The sequence below is a fragment of the Monodelphis domestica genome, chromosome 1 (genome assembly GCF_027887165.1).
Source record: "Monodelphis domestica isolate mMonDom1 chromosome 1, mMonDom1.pri, whole genome shotgun sequence".
NCBI classification, from domain to species: Eukaryota; Metazoa; Chordata; class Mammalia; order Didelphimorphia; family Didelphidae; genus Monodelphis; species Monodelphis domestica.
In genome coordinates this window covers 597,571,563-597,590,893 of record NC_077227.1, presented here as the reverse complement: position 1 = coordinate 597,590,893, position 19,331 = coordinate 597,571,563, and the positions used below count along the sequence as shown (strand labels likewise).

The 19,331-nt window shown below is 35.8% G+C and overlaps 1 protein-coding gene across 1 annotated transcript in view; it reads right to left on the bottom strand.

The window, feature by feature from the left end:
• Positions 1-19,331, bottom strand: part of KIF13B (kinesin family member 13B) — a 267,035-nt gene that overhangs the window by 76,852 nt on the left and 170,852 nt on the right. Inside the window, exons 15-21 of the mRNA XM_056813715.1 lie at positions 18,738-18,824; positions 14,945-15,138; positions 12,881-13,094; positions 10,663-10,825; positions 7,919-8,065; positions 6,501-6,650; positions 5,184-5,312 (exon numbers count right to left, since the gene is read on the bottom strand). Coding sequence (XP_056669693.1) covers positions 5,184-5,312; positions 6,501-6,650; positions 7,919-8,065; positions 10,663-10,825; positions 12,881-13,094; positions 14,945-15,138; positions 18,738-18,824 — 1,084 coding nt within the window. The remainder of the gene's footprint in view (positions 1-5,183; positions 5,313-6,500; positions 6,651-7,918; positions 8,066-10,662; positions 10,826-12,880; positions 13,095-14,944; positions 15,139-18,737; positions 18,825-19,331) is intronic.

The following is a 19,331-nucleotide window of genomic DNA, read 5'->3' as shown; positions in this document are numbered from 1 at the left end:
AGGGTAAATGACTTAACCTGTAAACATCTATGTTAAAAGAGGAGTCTCCTGACTATACCTATGCAGTAGGATTTTTGTGAAGATGTGAATGGAAATGTGAATTTACATGGAAAAAGTAATAATACTACATACTACATTTTAATACTTTAAAATATAATTGCTTATATTTGCTTTTCAGAGAAATGGAAGTCACAAAAATGTAATATATATTTTCATATAAAAATGTTTTGAACAAACCTACAGGAGTATATACACACAAACAACACTAAAGCTCTTCCTGTGGTAAAAAAACTGGAAACTAAGGGGTTATCAATCAACTGGGGAATGGCTGAACAAATTACAATAGGTGAATAAGATGGAATACTATAGTAATGACGAAGAGAAACCTGGAAAGACTTATATGAAATGATACAAAGTGAATTGAGCAGAACCAGAAAAACAACTCATACAATAGTAATACTATAAAGACAAAACAATTTTGAAAGACTTACGAACTCTGAACAATACAATGACTGACCACGATTTCATGCAATGCATGATGAAAAATGCTCCCTACCTTTTCACAGAAACAGGTTGGACTAACAGCTGAGATTGAGACATTTATTTCTAAGACAATGTCGATGAGGTAACTGATTCTGTTCAATTATGCACATTAATAGCTTTGTTTTTCTTTCTTTTTCAAAGGGATCAGAGATGGTGAGAGGAAGAAAAAATGAAGGTTTATTCATTGAAAAAAGTCAGATTTTAAAAATTTTAAACAAAAAAAAAAGGAACTCAAATAGAAACCTCAAACTTGGAAAATGTATTTGTTATATGTGTGTCAAAAATGGAAGGATACAAACAACCAAGGTAACTCCTGTACACAGTTTCCCAACTATGACTGTAATGGTCACAGAAGGCAGCCAACAACAGAGGAAAGAGCCTGATATTAGCATTTTATGCTGTAATGGATAGGGTTTTCAAACAATTCTTTAACACAAAAATTTGACTGAGCTTCCTGGGACAAAATAATATAATCAAAGATTACTTCTGCCTAGAAATGAGGAGGTAGGACTGAATGACCTCTAAGATTTCCCTTCTTGCTTTAAATGATTCTCTAAACTCTCTATTTGAAATGAATATATCTACCACTAGCCCCTTATCTAAAGGAGCCTACAATCTACATAATTGACTTGACACACACACATATAAACATAAAATAAAATAAAGTATAGCAGAGGCACACACACACATACAGACATGTAACATAAAATAAAATAAAGCATGGCAGAGGCACACACATATATAAACATAAAATAAAAATAAAGCATGGCAGAGGCATACACACACATACACACATGTAACATAAAATAAAATAAAGCATGGCAGAGGCACACACATATATAAACATAAAATAAAAATAAAGCATGGCAGAGGCATACACACACATATATAAACATAAAATAAAAATAAAGCATGGCAGAGGCACACACATATATAAACATAAAATAAAAATAAAGCATGGCAGAGGCACACACACACGAACCAGACAGTGCTCAATAAAATTTTGAGAAGAAAATGACTTTCAGCTGACAGTGGGGATATTGAGAGGTTGCCACTTAAGCAGAACACTGAAGGAAAATGTCAACTGAAGGAAGATGTTAATAGGAAAGGATGAAAAGGGATTATATTTTAGCTATGGGAAATGGCTTGTTTCAAGTCAAGGAGAGTACATGAAGGGATTGTGGAATAATTAGCAGTTTCCAAAATGAGAATAACAGTTGTATGACCTGCCTCAGAAGGACAGTGTGGGGAATAAACTTTGTAAACCATTAAATACTATATAAAAGTGAAGTATTATTCAAACGTATGGAAGAGTCAAGAGAAAGGACATGGATTCATGGAAAACTAAGCTTATAGGTTTCTGGATTCAGTCACTAAAATCTGTTGTACTAATTTTAGAAGAGATGTCAGAAGCCAAGACTACAAGGAGTAGTGGGTTTGATCACAGACATCACATTTTAAGAAGGCAATTGACAAAAACTGAATGTGTCCCAGTGACTGAAGGAAAGATAGTAAGCAGCCTGAAAACCAAGCAGGAAGATGATTAATGGAAGGAACTGGAGATTTCTAACCTGAAGAGAAAAAATTAGCAAGAGCAAAATTGCTTTCTTCTAGCTTTAGTAATTTTATGTAAAAGATCTGTATCACTTCTCCCCCAGAGAACAGACCTAGTAGAGTCGCAAAAAGGCCAATGTCAATCAATGCTATGGAAGAAATTTTGAACCACTGGAACTATCAAAAAGTTACTCTGTTCTGACTGAGGAAAAACTGGGTCTCCTCTCTAAACCCCTCCCCTAACTATAAGAAGTTCTAAACGTGGGTCCATGGGCTTGGGATGGGAAAAATAATTATGTTCTTTATTTGCACTAATTTCTGATATTGAGAATTTCCTTCAACTATTTAAAAACATCTAAAAAGGGGTCCACAGGCTTCATCAGAATGCCGAGGGAGTCTATGTTTGTGCCATGTTTGGATTCAAATCCCTGAGGAAGAAGCTGTATGACCTCTTCTAGGAGATGCTAAAAAGCAATGACAGTGAACCTTTTAGAGACTGAATACCCAAAACGTAACCCTCACTCTGCATGTGAGCACTGCCTTTCCCCAGATAGGAGAGGGAGGAAGCACTGCCCTTGGCTGCTGGGCAGAGGGGCAAGTGATGGGAGAAATGTCCTCAGGCATGTGGGGAAGGGGAGCGTGCTATAGGCTACCCAAACTGGCTATAGAAGCTACTTTATTCAGAACTAGGGAAGTCCTGAGGTCCCTTCCAAACTGAGATTCCTAAATAATAAAGCTTTATGAGAAAGAAATCATGATGTAGGGGTGTCATGTAAGCTGAGTTATTCAAAAGTTCCCACTTTGGGATGAAGCTTTTTCAGTACTTCTGTAACAGTAACAAAACTTTAGTAAGCTTTTATTAGCTGAATCTAAAGATGTCCTACAGAGAACTATATCATCACCTAATGGAGGAGTCATCAGTCTCAGGTATTCATTCATTCTCTAAACAATTGTTAACTTTGGGAGGGAAATGATAATTTCCCCATTATTTGTTTACATATATTTGCTGTGTTTAATAAAGTAAATTATTCTGAAATATTGGACAGGTAAATTCTTTTAATGGAAATACATTTCCAGTTTTAAAAATAACATCTCTGAGAAAAATTTTTCTTTGCATCTAACTTTACAGGGCAAAATCCAACTTGCAAACTCAGAAATTAAGAGTATTTTATCTTAAAAATCTTTAGATGCAATTATAAAAGTTTCCAGAAGGTGTCAGGATAGCACGGAACTTTCTGTAGGTCTAGGCTAAAAGTGAAAAGTCCAATAAAATCTATTCTACAAACTGTTTTATTGCATATTAAGAAATAAAAACAATGTTCTATGGAGGGCCTGCAACCCTCATTGGCTTTAATCCTCTTCTTCCCTTTTCATATGTAAATGAGCTGAGAATTTATATTATTGAGGATATAATTCCACTATTTCCACTCTGCTCACTAAAGATGATTCTCCTTCAGTAATCTACAGTGAGTGGACATCACTAACAGATGCATTCTAAAGATCTCCGACAGAAAGGGCTGTATCAGTTGTGGCTCTGTTCTTCCTTGGCACTTTGTGAGCCTATCTGAAGTAGACAAAAGAGGGCATGTCAAGGACTGAAGGAGGCCGGCGTGGCGAAAGAAGCCATAAATGAATAGACTACTAAACTCCTTTAGTCAGGCCAAGCACTCAGACACCTTTTCCCTCAGAATGCTTGAACCTATTTGCCCTAGCCTGTTTGTACCTATTTCTTCATATCCTGAAAAACAGTTGTTATTTGTTACTTGTGTGACTCTTCTCTTTTCCCAGCCCCAATCCTAACCCATACCAAGGATATTTCAACATTGATCACCAGAGTGCAAGCATAAGCCTATTGGCAGAAGAAAAAAAATATTCCCTTAAATTGACTGTCTCCTCACCATTTATTCAACAATTATTTATTGATGGCCTATGAAATACATACACAGAAGCAGTCATATTTGCACTTGGGATAAGGTCCAAGAACCATATCAAGGGGCAAGTTATAGAGACCCACAGGATGTCATATGGCTGACCCTTTACATATACGTAATAAGTAGCAGAACCAGAATTTGAAACCAGATCCTCTGAATCCAAATTCAACACTCTTTCCAGGACACCACCTTTCCTCTCTATTTAGCCATCTCATTACTCTAGTCAGACTGCCTGGGAAATATCAGTTATGAATTAATGTGTTTTAAAAGCTGCTTTTTTGTTTCCATATGAATTCAGTAATCACCTTAGGGATGCTTCTATTTTACTAATGGTTTTCATTTTGGGCTCTCAAACCCAGATTTCTAGCATCAGTTTTGAAGACAAAACTTCAGGGAACAGTTAAGCTTCCTCATGAAGGGGACACAGGAGTCCACAAGGTTCAACCCACATCCCCTACTTCCCTTTCCAGACACCCCATGAGGTTATGAGGACTAGTCATGAGGCAAGAAAGGGGGAGTTTCCTGGTCTAAAGTTGGTCCCCAGGATGCCCCATGCCTCAGGAAGGCTCCTTATTCTCTACAAGGAGGGTCCTGGCTTACTGAGCATCCCTTTTCATACCCAGAAAATAATTAAGCTGTTCCCCAGCAGGCTTCTGCCTTCCCTCTCTCACCTTTCTGTTCTGTTTGACCAGAATTCTGCCCTTATCCAGAGTAAGCTCTGACCCTTTACATCCGGAGAATAGTGAGAGTACAGGTGGGGCCAAGAACACAAAGGGCAGAGCTGGGTTGATATTCACCTAGTTTCACTTGCTGAGAGAAGCAGTAGGACAAAACCTAATCTATAAGATAGATATGTTAAAACCTAAATTTTATTTTGTTTTTATATAAAAATTTTAGATCAACTTACATCCTAGATTGGCATAACATGGTGATAAAAGAATGTCTCTAAAATTACTATATGGTTGAGTAAGGTCTCTGCGATAAATAATTTGCAAAATAATTCTGAAACCATTAAGAAAAAATTTATAAATTTTTCCTCTTCTCCCATTTCAATATCCCTCAGATGAACTACAGTGGTTTAAAAAATAGTTCTCCTCATACCTACCCAGTGTTTAGGGTAAAAAAAAATTCTTCTAAAGTGAAACTAGGACTTACCATGCACACCAGTTTGTGGTCCTGTGTGTCCTTATCAAATGAAAAGTCAGCACTGTCGTCCCCGCCTGCGATTCGTTCTCCAATAGCACCACTGATCTGTACCACTTCCACATGTAGCCGACCTGCCACCTATTGATGTGAGAAGGAAAGAGCAGTGATTTTCCTCTTTTTTCCTCTTTTAGACGAATATCAAGTTTTCGATTCCATTGGGGAGGCAGTAAAAAGTGAGTTTGTGGTCATAGCTCCTCCTCACTTCCACTAGTCATTGAACAGTCTACAAAAGCAGCCATGATTATCCAAGGTTTGCAATGTTTGCCAAGAATCAGAATGGCTGCCCATCATCAATCCTCTAAGGATCAATAATCTAGAGTATATGGCAAGTTTCTTCACCCTAAAAGATCACAATTTGTCTATTTACAACTGAGCAAGATGATCTTTATGAGTTGCTGTGGCAAAAATCATCACCTTGAAGCCAGTCTGTGATGAGGCTCCCAGATTTTGCTAATTCGGTCCACTGATGCCTGGCATACACTGAGTATAGTATGTTGCTAGGTGTGCACTAATTTTCCACAAATTTCCAATCTAAAAAATGCATTCCACTAGCACAAAAGCTGAGAACAGATTGTCATCTTCCGCAGTGATGAGGCACTGGAGTGGGACATTAGCAAATGTTATTATCATCATTCTTGTTAATAATACCAACTATTATTTCTTCAATTTTACTTGCTAGACACAAGAACTGAGGAGTGATCACCTTAAAAATTTTAGCAGTACTGTCATTTTTATTACACTGGTATGATGGAGTCATGAGCACTGAATAATCCTCTACTTATCTGAATTGTTAAATTATTTCCTCACTTTGTAACTGAGCAAAGAAAACAATATGTACAATGACAACAATAATGTAAATGAAAACCACCCAGATTAATTGAATGTGAAAGTTGCAAGATGACAAAATCAATTTTGGTTTCAAAGGAGACATACAAAAAGATAACCTTCCCAATCCAATCCTTTGTAATTGTGGGAGATCCATAGGCATTGTATCCCCATATATATTTTCATATTTTAGGGATACAATGATCAGTTCTACTGATTGTTTATCTTATTCCTCTTTTTCTTAAAACTTTTACTTTTTTTCTTAAAATTAAAAAATTTTTTATATTTTATAGAATGACTGTCTTAGATGTCAGATGAGAATGAACACAGGAGACAATTTAGGTAAGAGCAAATGATATCAATAAAATTTTCTTTAAAAAACAAACAAACAAATGTTTAGTTCTGGAATGTTACTGGAGCAATAAAAAAAATACAACCAACCTCTCCTTTCTGATTGATGATTGGCACAGCATATTGTAGCTTCACATCATAAAAAAGAGAGCTGAGGAACACATTGGCCACACCAATGAGACTATGATTTTCTTGTTCATCGTAGAATGGATCAGCTCGCTTGAAGTAAGACCTTGTTACCTTTAATGAAATTCAGAACATGGAGCTTCAGAAAGTTACTTAGAAGACATGAATTCAGCTTGGAGCTTTTCTCTTGATCTATCCAAATATGAATCAATAAAATAATATGTAAAAGGAACTGAACCCTTGGGCCCCTTTGAGGAAGTGAGAAGTGCTACTGCACCTGACATAGGAATCACTCTAAGTGCTTTCATTTACTCGTAGAAAATAGGATCATTATACCTCCTAAAAAGTTTTTGCTTAGCTTCCAGAGGCATACTTTTCTATTGCGAACGATAACAGAAGTTTATCCAGCAGGCAGAAGGAAAATTATATATGAGAGGAAAAATTATGTATTTCCTTCTTTAAATCAGTGAAAATAATACCCATGGTGCTGGCAGTGGGAAAAAAAAAAACTGGAAATATATATTCTTCCAATGGTCCCAAGAGGTAGTTCAGTACCATGTGGATTTGGGATTAGATTAGGTTGTACTCCTTCCCCTGACAGTTATTACTGGTGTGACTGACCATGGGGAAGGCACTGAAACCTCTCTGAACCGGTTTAAAATGCTGAAAATGCTGTTTACACTACCACCCTCGCAGTATCAGTAAGACAGTAAATGTCAATAAGAGAGCATTTTGTAAACCATAAAGTGCTCTAAATGGGAGCTATTATAATTCTGTGAACCAGAGCTCTTACTAAGCATAATTACATATTTCTATTCACAATCATAATAAAAACTAAAATTTTTTAATAAGGTATGGAAGTTATATCCATTTGAAAACATATCACCTAATATTTGTTTTGAGATGATAGACTGAACTGCAAGTAAAACCTTGACTGTATCTCAATACTATCACTATCTCTTCTGGAATATAACAAAATGGAGCAAAATGAGTCAACTCCTTCAAAAATTATCTCAGAATAGATAAAGACACCGATGTAAAATGCAAAGAAGTAAAAGTAAACATGCTGTAAGCACTCTTCACTTATGACAATGCATCTTCAATCTAAGAGGCTTACCTGAAAAATCAAACAGGGTGAAGAGATACTACTTTTGAAAATTTGTTAATCATTCTCTCAACCAAAAGAATCAAAGAATAACAGAAAAATGATTTTTTTTTTAAATTTGTGGTTAACTAAACATTGTAGAACTCTACAAAAAAATTCTGATTCGAGGAACTGGAACAGACAAAGATTTTTATTGAAAAATTTGTTTCCCAATTCCTGTACAGTGCTAATACGCAATACTAATTTAGTTATTATGTACTGACTGATTATTACTTACTGGGCTGTCTTCATCACATTCCTTCCACTCCTGATAAAGGTCCCTCATGTCCAACAATCTATTATCCAGTTTCTCCAAGGACCATATCTGTTTACCTTTGCCTTTTCTCCTCACCTGGATGGCAGGTTCACTGAGAAGTGAGCCTCGCTGCAAAAATATGGGTCGTTACTAGGAGAGGTGTTAAAGAAATTTGCAAAATATAAAGTAAAACAAAACTAACACCAAATGCACATTTCTCAAAGTATTACAACCTGCTCAGAAACTCACATTTATATCATACTTCTGAATTTGAGGGGAAAAAAACCCACCATTTTTTTAACAGTAACGCCCCATCTTACAAATGTTATAAAACATTTAACATTTTCAACACATTTCAATTTTTATGGATCTTTAACTATATCAATAAGATCCATTAAGGAGAGATAGGAAACGTTATTTGGAGGTCATCTTGAAATACACAAGGGCAGATTGCAAAAATTTCCCATAGAGAACAATAGTGTATTCGAATATGTGGCAGTGAGTAGCATTATACGGGGCAAAAAAGAGTAATATTTTCACCTCTATCATTGGATTGATTTGAGTTCTTTTGACTTGTCTGACATACCTAAGTATTATGAAGAGCACATTCTTACATTGTTACCTAGCGTATAGTCATTACTCTTTTGATGGCTAACTACCAGATCAGGCATCTCTGAAGAAACTGTCTTCTTGGTATGATGACAATGATTGAGGGTTTCTTAGAGGCAACAATCAGAGCCTACTTTGTGCTCTAAGTAATTTCTACTGAATCAAATAACTTGTTCTAAGAACTTCTCTTTTTTCAGCTGCCCCATGTAATCAGATGATAATTAAACACCAAGTCCTACCACAGGCCTAGACAGTTTTTTGGCCTGGATTAAGAAACAGAAATGGTTCTCAAGAACAAAAGATGGCAGGAGCTTTTGGCTGCCTGTCTCCTGCCTCTAATAAAGTAATTGAAAGAAAGGAAGGGGCAGAAGCCAAATCTCCTTGTAGAAAAAAGCTGGAGGGAAGGCATGAATATCAAGGTGTTGGAGCCAAATCCAGTGAGTTGAGAAGGAAGGTGGAGATGCAGATACAGAACGGTATGTAAACCTCAAATTTCCTTAGACTTATAATTGTTGAAAATTTCACCATTGGGATATTTCATACTTGGAAAATTTCTTACTGATAGTCTATTGGAATGGGAACCCCATTGGCATGGGAGGTTCCTTCTCTTCCCTTCTTAGGATTACTTTAGGACAGAAACCCTTTGCTGAACAATGGAAAGGACTTTGACCTATGCTTGAGCATAGAACAGGAATTTCTTTGAGTCTTGATTGATTTTAGAATTGATACAATGGAGATACTCCACCCTATTCAGTCCTAATAGGATTGAGTAAGGGCTCCAGCCTAGATCAAAATTTAATTATTCCAATCTCTACCATACTCAAGTTAACAGGATTTAGAAAGGGCTGTAGCAAAGGAGTATAGATTTAATCATTTGAAAATATGACCTTCAACAGACATGTGCAAAAGCCAGAAACCTCTGGGCGGTCCTGGGTTAAGCGAGAGCCTCCATTGACAGGGAAATTGATGAAGAGTGATTGGTAGATGTGAGGACTGAGGGGAGGCAACTTGGATGGTTTCCTTAAAGATAGGAGGGTCTGAGAGACTCGAGGAGGGGGTTGAGTTTTTTGGTCGATGTGGTTCCTGGGCTCTGAGGAAGCTTGCTCTGAAGGAAGCTGAAGGTGGGGGCCTCTGAGACTGTTTCTCCATTTTGGACACGTGAGTGAAAGGGACTGATCTCTTTTCTTTGCCCCAGCTATCTAAGGGCTTGGGCCTTTTGGCCCAGCCTAAACAGAAGGGGTATTTAAGCCCTATTCCCTTCTCTCCCCTTTCTCTCTCTATATATATCTCTAATTCCTTTCTTGCTCCTATTGTAATTAAACTCAAAAAAAGGCTGACGGCTGACTTGAGTTTTTCATTTAGGAATTACATAGCTGATTCCTTGGCGACCTTAAATTAATATATATCAGTCTTTTAAAGTGATTCCCTTGTAACAGGTAAGAGGGAAGGATGAAGATCACTGCCAGAGCTTAAAGAGGTATGTAGGCGGACAGCCAGAGTAAAATTCAGTGGAAGAGGCATTGGTTCAAGAATAGTGACAGACACACCATAAAAGGTAAAGCACATATCAGGCACTAGCACAAGTTCAGTTTCAAGGAAAAGGTGAGAGTACCAAACTGAACTCAAGTTGAGGATAGGGCTGGTTTTTGGAGGGCTGAGAATATTAGGTCCCAGTTTTCCTTCCCCTATGAAAGAAGGAAAGAGGGAAGGTGACTATGGCTGAGGTTTGCAATCGTATTCTTCATGATCTTTCAAGTACTGCATCAAAATTTCAAAATCTCTAGCCCCCAAATGTATTTCCACCATGGATGACCATAGATCTCAATGACATCCTTTTGGTAAAAGGCAAACAAAAGAATGATGTAACATTGGCCCAATGTGCAAATGCCAAAGAGATGCAAAGTAAACAGACTGCGGTGAGGTTAATCATGGAAGGCTTCTTGGAATCTAATCATGGAGAGAGAGATGATAGCATTGCAAAGAGATGGAAGGGCACTAGAAATGTGGGTAAATAAGGCCTGACAATCACAGTTAGACTGGAATCACACCTAAAAAGGAACACATAGCAAAACAGTTTTGCTCAATGGCATACTTGATGCTATTATTGAAGGCCTCACCTTCCTGTTAGCATCAAGGCTGGAGGCTGGAATCTGTAAGGTGACTTTATATTCCGTTCTCTTATCCAGTTCCTCAGCAATGAAACTTGCTTCTCTGACTAACAGATTGGCTTTAACGATCTGCTCTCTCAGTTTCATCAGGCTGTTGTTCAGTGTTGCTTCTCTTTTTCAACAGGGAGAACACACAAGATGGAAAAACATAATATCACATATTATATTCAAAATTGTAACCACATTTGAAAATGTCTGTGAAGAATACACTTATGATGCTATACTTTTACTTAAAGCCTTTCATGATCAATATCATGAATTTCTACAAATATATCATACAAAGGTAAATTATTACTGTCAAGCCTGAATGATCACTAAATAGGAAAATAGAGAAGATGCTATTACAACTTGTATAGCCAACATAATCTACATGCAACAAATTAGTATGAAAAGAACACTATTTATCCTTTCCAAAAAGAGAAACTGATTAACTCAAGAGTATTTTCTTTTCCTTCTTTCTTTTTTTATTATCCTGATAAATGTGGAAATATGTTTTGGGTAAATATATATACTTGTAATGAACTTTGTTTTTCCTTCTTTCTTAATGGGATGGGGAAAAGGAAGGGAGGAGAGGATTTGGAACTGAAAATAAAATAATATTGAATTAAAAAAAATGAGACATAGAGAATGCCAAATGATGCTTAATTATAAGATCTAATTTTTATACAATGTCTGAGAGAATAAAGGGACCATGTTCAGAGTTTACACCTTAGAACATATCAAGGATATTAATGGTAGGCATAGGGGTTTTCATTACTGGTGCTTGAATGCCTGAGCTGGGATTAGATTACAATTACCCCACATGGGGCTAAATAGCCTGGCTCTCAATGGAAAAGTTCAGGAATGTGAACAGAGTGTATTCGGCTAAATAGTTGAGGGGCAGGTATAATTGTGTTGGAGATAACCTCTAAGTTTGACTACTTCAGACAGGAAGGGCTGGATATGTACTACTATATTACTCACTAGTTAGTCTATCACCATATATGAGTCAAGCATTGCCCCTGCCCCTTTTCCCTCAGCAAGGGCTCTAGCTCTCACTCTGAAGCACACTAACTTAAATATCCTATTTTTTGTTGTTTTTTTTATGAATAATACAGTGCTAAATCTACTTGAAGAGATAGTTATTTTCCTCCTTATAACAATCTCAGGGCATCTTCCTAACAACGAGATGCAATGTGATGTAGCAGTGAGAAGCCCACACCATAGTTATAGAGCTGTGGGCAAATTAATTTACTTCTCAGTGCTCCACGCACTGTGAAAATTCTAATTTACAAATGAGTTGTCACCTACATTGGTAGGCAAAGTTTTCCACCACTGCACACCAAGAGGTTTGCCCACACTAATGAAATCACAGGTCAGAAACAACATCAACAAAATTCCAACAATATAGTTATTAGGCCAAAGGGAATGATTATTTTTGTAACTTTTATCCTTTGGATTACTTTCCTAAAGGATTCTGCTATTCTACAATTTAGCCAACATCAAATAATCTTGCCTGTTTCTTGACAATTACCAGCACTGAGTTCCTGGCTTTTAATTATTTTTGCCATCTGATTAATGTAATTCAAAGTTATCTACATTTGCATCTCTGCAATTATTGGGGAGGTTAAACATCTTTTCAAGAGAATATAAAAAAAATTCTGCTTCCTCCTTTGTAACCTGTTCACAAGTTATAATTTTTTATTAACTAGGGAATGGATATTGCCTTTCTATATATATTTAATAGTTCCTTATTTACTTGTATACATTGGATAAATTTTTATATTTCCAATGTATTTTCCCATTATGTCACCTATTTTTTACTATACTGTCTTATCCCTATATTTGCATAATTTTTAAAAACTAAAGTTCCCTTCCATGACAGAAAAACATGATATTTTCTATCCTAAATATTTCCCAGATTAAGTCTATCATTTAGTCAAAATTCACTGTGATAAGATGGTTGAGCTGTAGGTCTAAATTAATTTTTCAAAACTCACTAACCAGTTTCCCCAAGTATTTTTTTTTAAAATAATGAATTCTTTACCCAGTCCTTATTTTCTACAGATTTAATAAACATCAATTTTCTGTACATATTTCTTTGGTCACTTGGTATCACTAGTCTATTTCACTTACATATCTACTACAAAAACTTCTTGAATGGTATAAATTTGTATCTTTCACCTACCTCTCCTCTGCCCACTGCCTTAAGCGTTGCTGAGCACTGGGAGAATGGAAGGGGAACTTGTCCATGCTGCTACGGTAGGACTGTTTCTCCGGAGAAAGCCGCCTTCTTAGCTGCTCCAGCTCATGTTCATACATGAGTCTCTGACGCTCCAATGCCGACCGCTTCTCCTCTTCATGCTGTTGCTCCAAGCTATATAAGATGGACTGCATTGGATCTAATCAAGATCAAGAAACCACAGGTAAATACTTGAAACAGAATAAATATTTGGCTTAAAAACTCAGTGACCTAAAACATATACTTTAAAACTTCTTCTATAATCCTGTTACACTGGTTAACAGAATCTCTGACTAAAATATTTCCCAACTCTTAAAAAAAAATCAGAATGGAGAATAAGAACTTGGTTTCATATCACGTGATTCTTTAGAGAGAAAAGAGTATAAAACTTCTGCAAATGATGAACAGGAGCTCATTTTTGTTTGTTTGTTTGTTTTTTTAAATCTTATCTTCCATCTTAGAATCAATACTGGGTATTGGTTCTAAGGCAGAAGAGTGGTAAGGGATAGGCAATGGGGGTTACATGACTTGCCCAGGGTCACACTGCTTCTAACCCAGGACCTCCTGTCTCTGGGCCTGACTCTCAATCCACTGAGCCACCCAGCTGTCCCCTCAATTTGGTTTTATATTTCATGAAAAAAATATAAAAATTGTCTAGTTAAGATATGAATATTGGCAACATAAAAACTATTTTAATTTTTTAAAATTACTATGACCAATGTCTAATATAGTCATAAAATTGAAGGAAATTAATCTGCAGACATATCAGAATTCTATCCCATCTGATTATATTTCATTTCAAAATTCTTCACTATTTTCAACTTTTAAAAATAATTCTTAATAATAAAAATATTACAAAGCTCAATAACCATAATTCCTAACAATAAGTCATGATGAGGAGGAAATTTAGAAAATAAATTAAAAGATTAACATTAAAGTTTTTGCTGAAGTGGTACAAATATTTTACCTACCATTTATTACTACTATATATGGATTTCACATAGTAGCACAGGTATTGAAGACAAGTGGAATAGTTAAAATGCTATTCTCTTTGTCTCCATAAAACTGTCCTCTTACTTCTTAGCAAAAAACAGTATTAGGTGTCTGTCATTCTCACCATGGAAAAGAAATGAGAATCAACTATTTTCTGAGATATGGAGAAAAATGTTGTATGATGACAGTCAAGATAATAATAATTAAATAATTTCAACACATTTAAAAACAGAAGACCTGGATATGAATCCCAACTCAGCAAAATGTATAATTAATAATTAGAAATAATAAAAAATTTCTAACTAAATAATGAATGAATGAATGAATGAATGAATGCATGAATGAATGCATGAATGACCAGTAATGCCTGCCATTGCAAAGCATGCCAGTGCTGGAAGATAACTTTGTGGCTATCTAAGTTAAGACTTATGTGAATGATTCCCCACTACAACACATTTTAATGAGTGGTTATTTAATACCTGCTAGAAGACCTCTGGGAAAGGTAAGCTCACTGCAGAAAAGGGAGCTCATTTCACTCTGGGATCATTCTCATGTAAAGAAATTTTTTCCCCTGATTATCAAGGCTAAATGTACCTTCTTGAACAAAGTCCAACCACTGCCCCTTACTCTTCCCAGTGAGTCAAATAGAACAAGTCTAATAATTCTCCCACAAGATCAACTTCAATACCTTCAGATGAAAAACCAAAAACCAGCTACAGAGTGTCCCCCAAGTCTTCCCTTCTCCAAACTAAATTTCTTCAGTACCTTCTATTGATATTCTTATTACATGGACACAAGGCACTGTTCCCCAGCCTGGTTACCTTGTTCTGGGCAGTCTTCAGTCCTTCCTAAACTGTAGTGCCCAGAACTGAGCATGATACTGCAAACGTGTTCTGACTAGGATAGAGTAAAGTAGGAATCTCATCTCTTTACTCCGAGAAGTTATTCCTCTCTCAATGCAACCCAAAATTACATTAGCTTTTTTTTGGCTGCCACATCTTGTTGCTGTTTATTTACCATTGTTCCCCAGAGCCTTCATGGTCACTTCCATTTGTGCATACTCATAATTGAAGTTAATTTCACTGGACACCTCACTGGAAGTGTCTCCATCTACATCCAGCTGCTCAACACTGCTACTATTCTTCACAGAATTTTCTTGGTCCTCATCTTCTTCTTTATCTATTTTCTTTTTCTTTTTTGGCAAATTGAGTCTAGAAAAAGTGAAAAACACAATTTTCTTGTTAAATCTCAGCCATTCATTCAACAAATATTGAATGGAGTGCTTACTAAGTGCTAGGTAACAATTCACATTAATTTCGCACTTCAAATTTACAAAGTACATTTGCCATGAAAAATATTAATGTGTACAAAATAATTCCTGCTGTAAGGATCTGATGATCTAATGAAATAAGATACATGTAACACAAACAATTATGTCACCTATGTGAAGTATGTCCTATAATTATTACAAATTTAAAAACATGAAGAATGCATTCCTAGCAGGGAAGGCATCATGAAATGGCTAGAATTAAGGTAGGCCTTGAAAAATGGCTACAAGTTTCATAGGTACACAGAGTAAGAGGAGGGCACAGGCAAAGGGAACATATTCAGCCAAAGTAGAAAAGCAGAGTATATTTAGGGGAATGACAAATAATCAAAAGAAACTAACATATAAGGTTACTGTAGGGGAATGAGGAAAGATAAGATTAGAAAATTAGACTGGGTCAAGAAGGGGCAAGTAGGTGGCTCAGTGAATTGAGAAGTAGGCTTAGAGATGAGAGGTCCTGGGTTCAAATCAGGCCTCAGACACTTCCTAGCTATGTGACTAGGCAATTCACTTAAACCCCATTACCTAGCCTTTACTGATCTTCTGCCTTGGAACCAATACATAATATAGATTCTAAAAGAACAGTAAGGTTTTAAAAAAGACATCAAGGGGGCAGCTGGGTGGCTCAGTAGATTGAGAGCCAGGCCTAGAGATGGGATATCCTAGGTTCAAATCTGGCCTCAGACACTTCCCAGCGGTGTGACCCTGGGCAAGTCACTTAACTCCCATTGCCTAGTCCTTACCACTCCTTCTACCTTGGAACCAATACAAGTATTGACTCTAAGACGGAAGGTGAGGGTTTAAAAAAAAGTCAGTCTTAGAGATTAGGGTTTGATTAGAATGGATAGAATCATGGGCTTGTCAAAAAGAGAGAAAAAAAAAGGTTAGAAATCTACCTTACACGCTTTCTAGCAGTGTGACCCCGTATAAGTCATTAGTGTGATTGTGGAAAAGAATGTTGGATTTGGAATAAAGGGAGGGAAATTCAAATCTTTTCTCTATACTTGCTACCTTTATGACCTTGGGCAAGTCACTTAACCTGTCTGGTCTCAGTTCCTCACCTGTATAATGAAAGGATTGGACTAGATGACCTTTAAGGTGCCTTTTAGCAGTAAGTCTATGTTCTTATATCTGTAAACCTATTTTCTCATCTGTACATGGAGGTAATAATAGCATTTATGCTATAGGGTTGATATAAGGATAAAGTAAAATATATGTAAAAAGCATTTCCTAACTTACAAGTACAAAATAAATTTTAGTTCACACTACTATTAGAATCCATCCTCTCAAATAAATTTTTCTAAAGTAACAATTTGATAAAATAATTACCTTGTTCATCAGGGAAAGGCAAGGAAAGTCAAAGGAAATTTCCCTGATGAACAAGGTAATTATTTTATCAAATTGTTACTTTAGAAAAATTTATTTGAGAGGATGGATTGAAGGGGTAAAATCTCTATCCAAAGAGACTTAACAATTGCAATCCTTTAGGCATGAGGTGAGATAAGACCCTGAACTAGGGGACAAATATGAGGGATGTTCCAATGGAAGACTGAAGAGGTCTTGATCACTGAATGTGTGGAATACAAAGGAGAGAGAAGACAAAGATGATTCTGGGAAACCTTATTAACTAGAAAGGCAGTATCATTAAAAGAAATGTTATTTAGGAGTACAAATTGGATGAGCCCAAAAGGATGAGTTTGGTTTGTAACTATTTTGAGATTAAGAATGAAGCAAGGCAGGTAGTCTTGTAGAAAGTAGGAAATGTTAAGACTGGAGTTTGAAAAAGAAGTCTGGAATTAGATCCTAATACACTAAATAAAAGAGTCAAGATACAAAATAGATTGCTGTATCTTGTATAATGCATTAAAATCTTAACAAGACAAAATCTTAGAGGGACAAATGAAGGATCTCATCTCAGTTAATCAGACAAGAAACAAAGTGGGCACTATGAGCCAGACATTGGGTAAACAGAGTCCCTCCCCTCAAGAATCTCACATTCTTCCAGAGAGTTAACATGTTAACTATGTACATGCAAAATATATAAAGTAGATTTAAAAAGCCATTTCAGAGAGATGGCACTAGAAATGAGGGGGAATCAGAAAAGACCCCTCAAAGTATTACTGCTGAGTCTTGAAAGAAGCCAGATGAACTAAAACAGCATTGCAGAAAGGGGTCTCCCATGAGAATATGGGAGTCATCAAGACAAGAGTTATAGGAAAGGTTCTAAGTGTGTATAATATAGTCATGAGGAAGAGAATCAACAACAAAAAAGCTAAAGCCAGTACTAACAAGTTCCACCAGTTTATTTTAAAAATAGACAGAAAATTTCTTCATATACTTTCCTCTCCAAATCCAGTTCATAAGCAGAGGCTTCCCTAAGTGGTTTTAAAAACATAACTAATTTGATGTCTGAAAGATGGCAAATATGGTTAAGAATACAAAATAGATGAAGGAAAGAAGACTCTTTTGAAAAAGTTCAGTTCTAAATTTGTGGAATCAGAATTTTGAAAGTAAAAATAACTAAAGCGTAAATTAAATAACTCTCTCACATTTTATATCAATGATGAAAAATAACCAGAGAAATTTTCTGTACAGTTACTGAGCTTTCTTTTACATGGATTATCATACAACTTGAAATTATTTCATGGTTCTTTAGTAAAATATGGTTAGAATTTCACTTTAAACATATCATGGCAGGCATATAGTCAGATAGTCTATTTATTATTCTCCTCTACCTTCTTCTTAATCACCCAAACAAATCATTTTGAGAAAAAGAAAAGGGAGATTGCATGAATAAATTCACTAATTTTCCAAACTGTACTACCTGTGTTTCTTCCCATTTAATATTTGCCTAGAAGAATGATGTTTTGGGCTTTTTTTAAAACCCTTATCTTCTGCTTTAGAATCAACACTATGTATTGGTCCAAAGGCAGAAGAGTGGTAAGGGCTAGGCAATGGGGGTTAAGTGACTTGCCCAGGGTCACATAGCTAGGAAGTGTCTAAGGCCAGATTTGAATCAAGGACTTCCCATCTCTAGGCTTGGCTCTCAATCCACTGAGGTACCCAGCTGCCCCCTAAAAACATGTTTTGCATGATTTCACATGTACCATTGGTACAATATTGCTTGCCTTCTTAATGGGTGGGGTTCAGGGCTGGAGGGGGAGATCATTAGACTTAAAACTTTAAAATTATGCTAAAAATAAGAAATGCCTGTAAAAAAATAAATAAATGATTATAAATTTCAAAGAAAAATGTTTGTCTATCCATGTGACTTGTGATTTTTAAATTTGAGTTTAAATTCTATATCCCTCCATGAATTTGGTATAATTTTCTATATACATTAAGTTTTCAATAAAAGCTTAGTGTTGCTGTATTAAGCGGAGTCCTGTTTTAAATTTCTGTATTTTTGTTAGATTCAGATTAAGATGCTCAATAGTTATGGGACATTATCAGAGGACTCATGTAAAATCAAACCTCCCATACCTGAAAAAGTGGTTGTTTCCCCACAGGATTCGGTCTCCATGGTGTAACTGTATAGGATTTGCAACAGAAGAACCATTTACAAATGTCCTGTGTAGAGAAGAAATTAAATTTACAAGTAAATAATAATTGCCATTTATATTTTAATAATAAAACATTAATAGATATATAGCCTATAATGAATTTTTAAATTAACACACAAACACTCCCTTACTGCTACTTATAGAACCCATAAAATCTACCAATCTCTATAACAACTTGGATATTCAAAATATCAAGTTCCCCATTAGTAGATTTAAAATCCCATATGTGCAAAAACATTTTGCTGAATATTTAAAATTTAAATATGGCAATAAGTCAGCACTAAAACAATCAATCAATAAACATTTATTAAGTACCTACTATGGGCTAGGATACTCTGCTTAAGCACAATGATAATACATTATAAGTATCAGACTAATTAGAGTAATAGTTTCCAAACTGGGAGTATCCAAGATAAATTATAAAGGAATTAAAGAAAATATTAGAACTAAGGAACATACAGTACTGCTGATCAGTCACTTAATCAAACATTTACTAAGTTCCTACAAAGTGCCA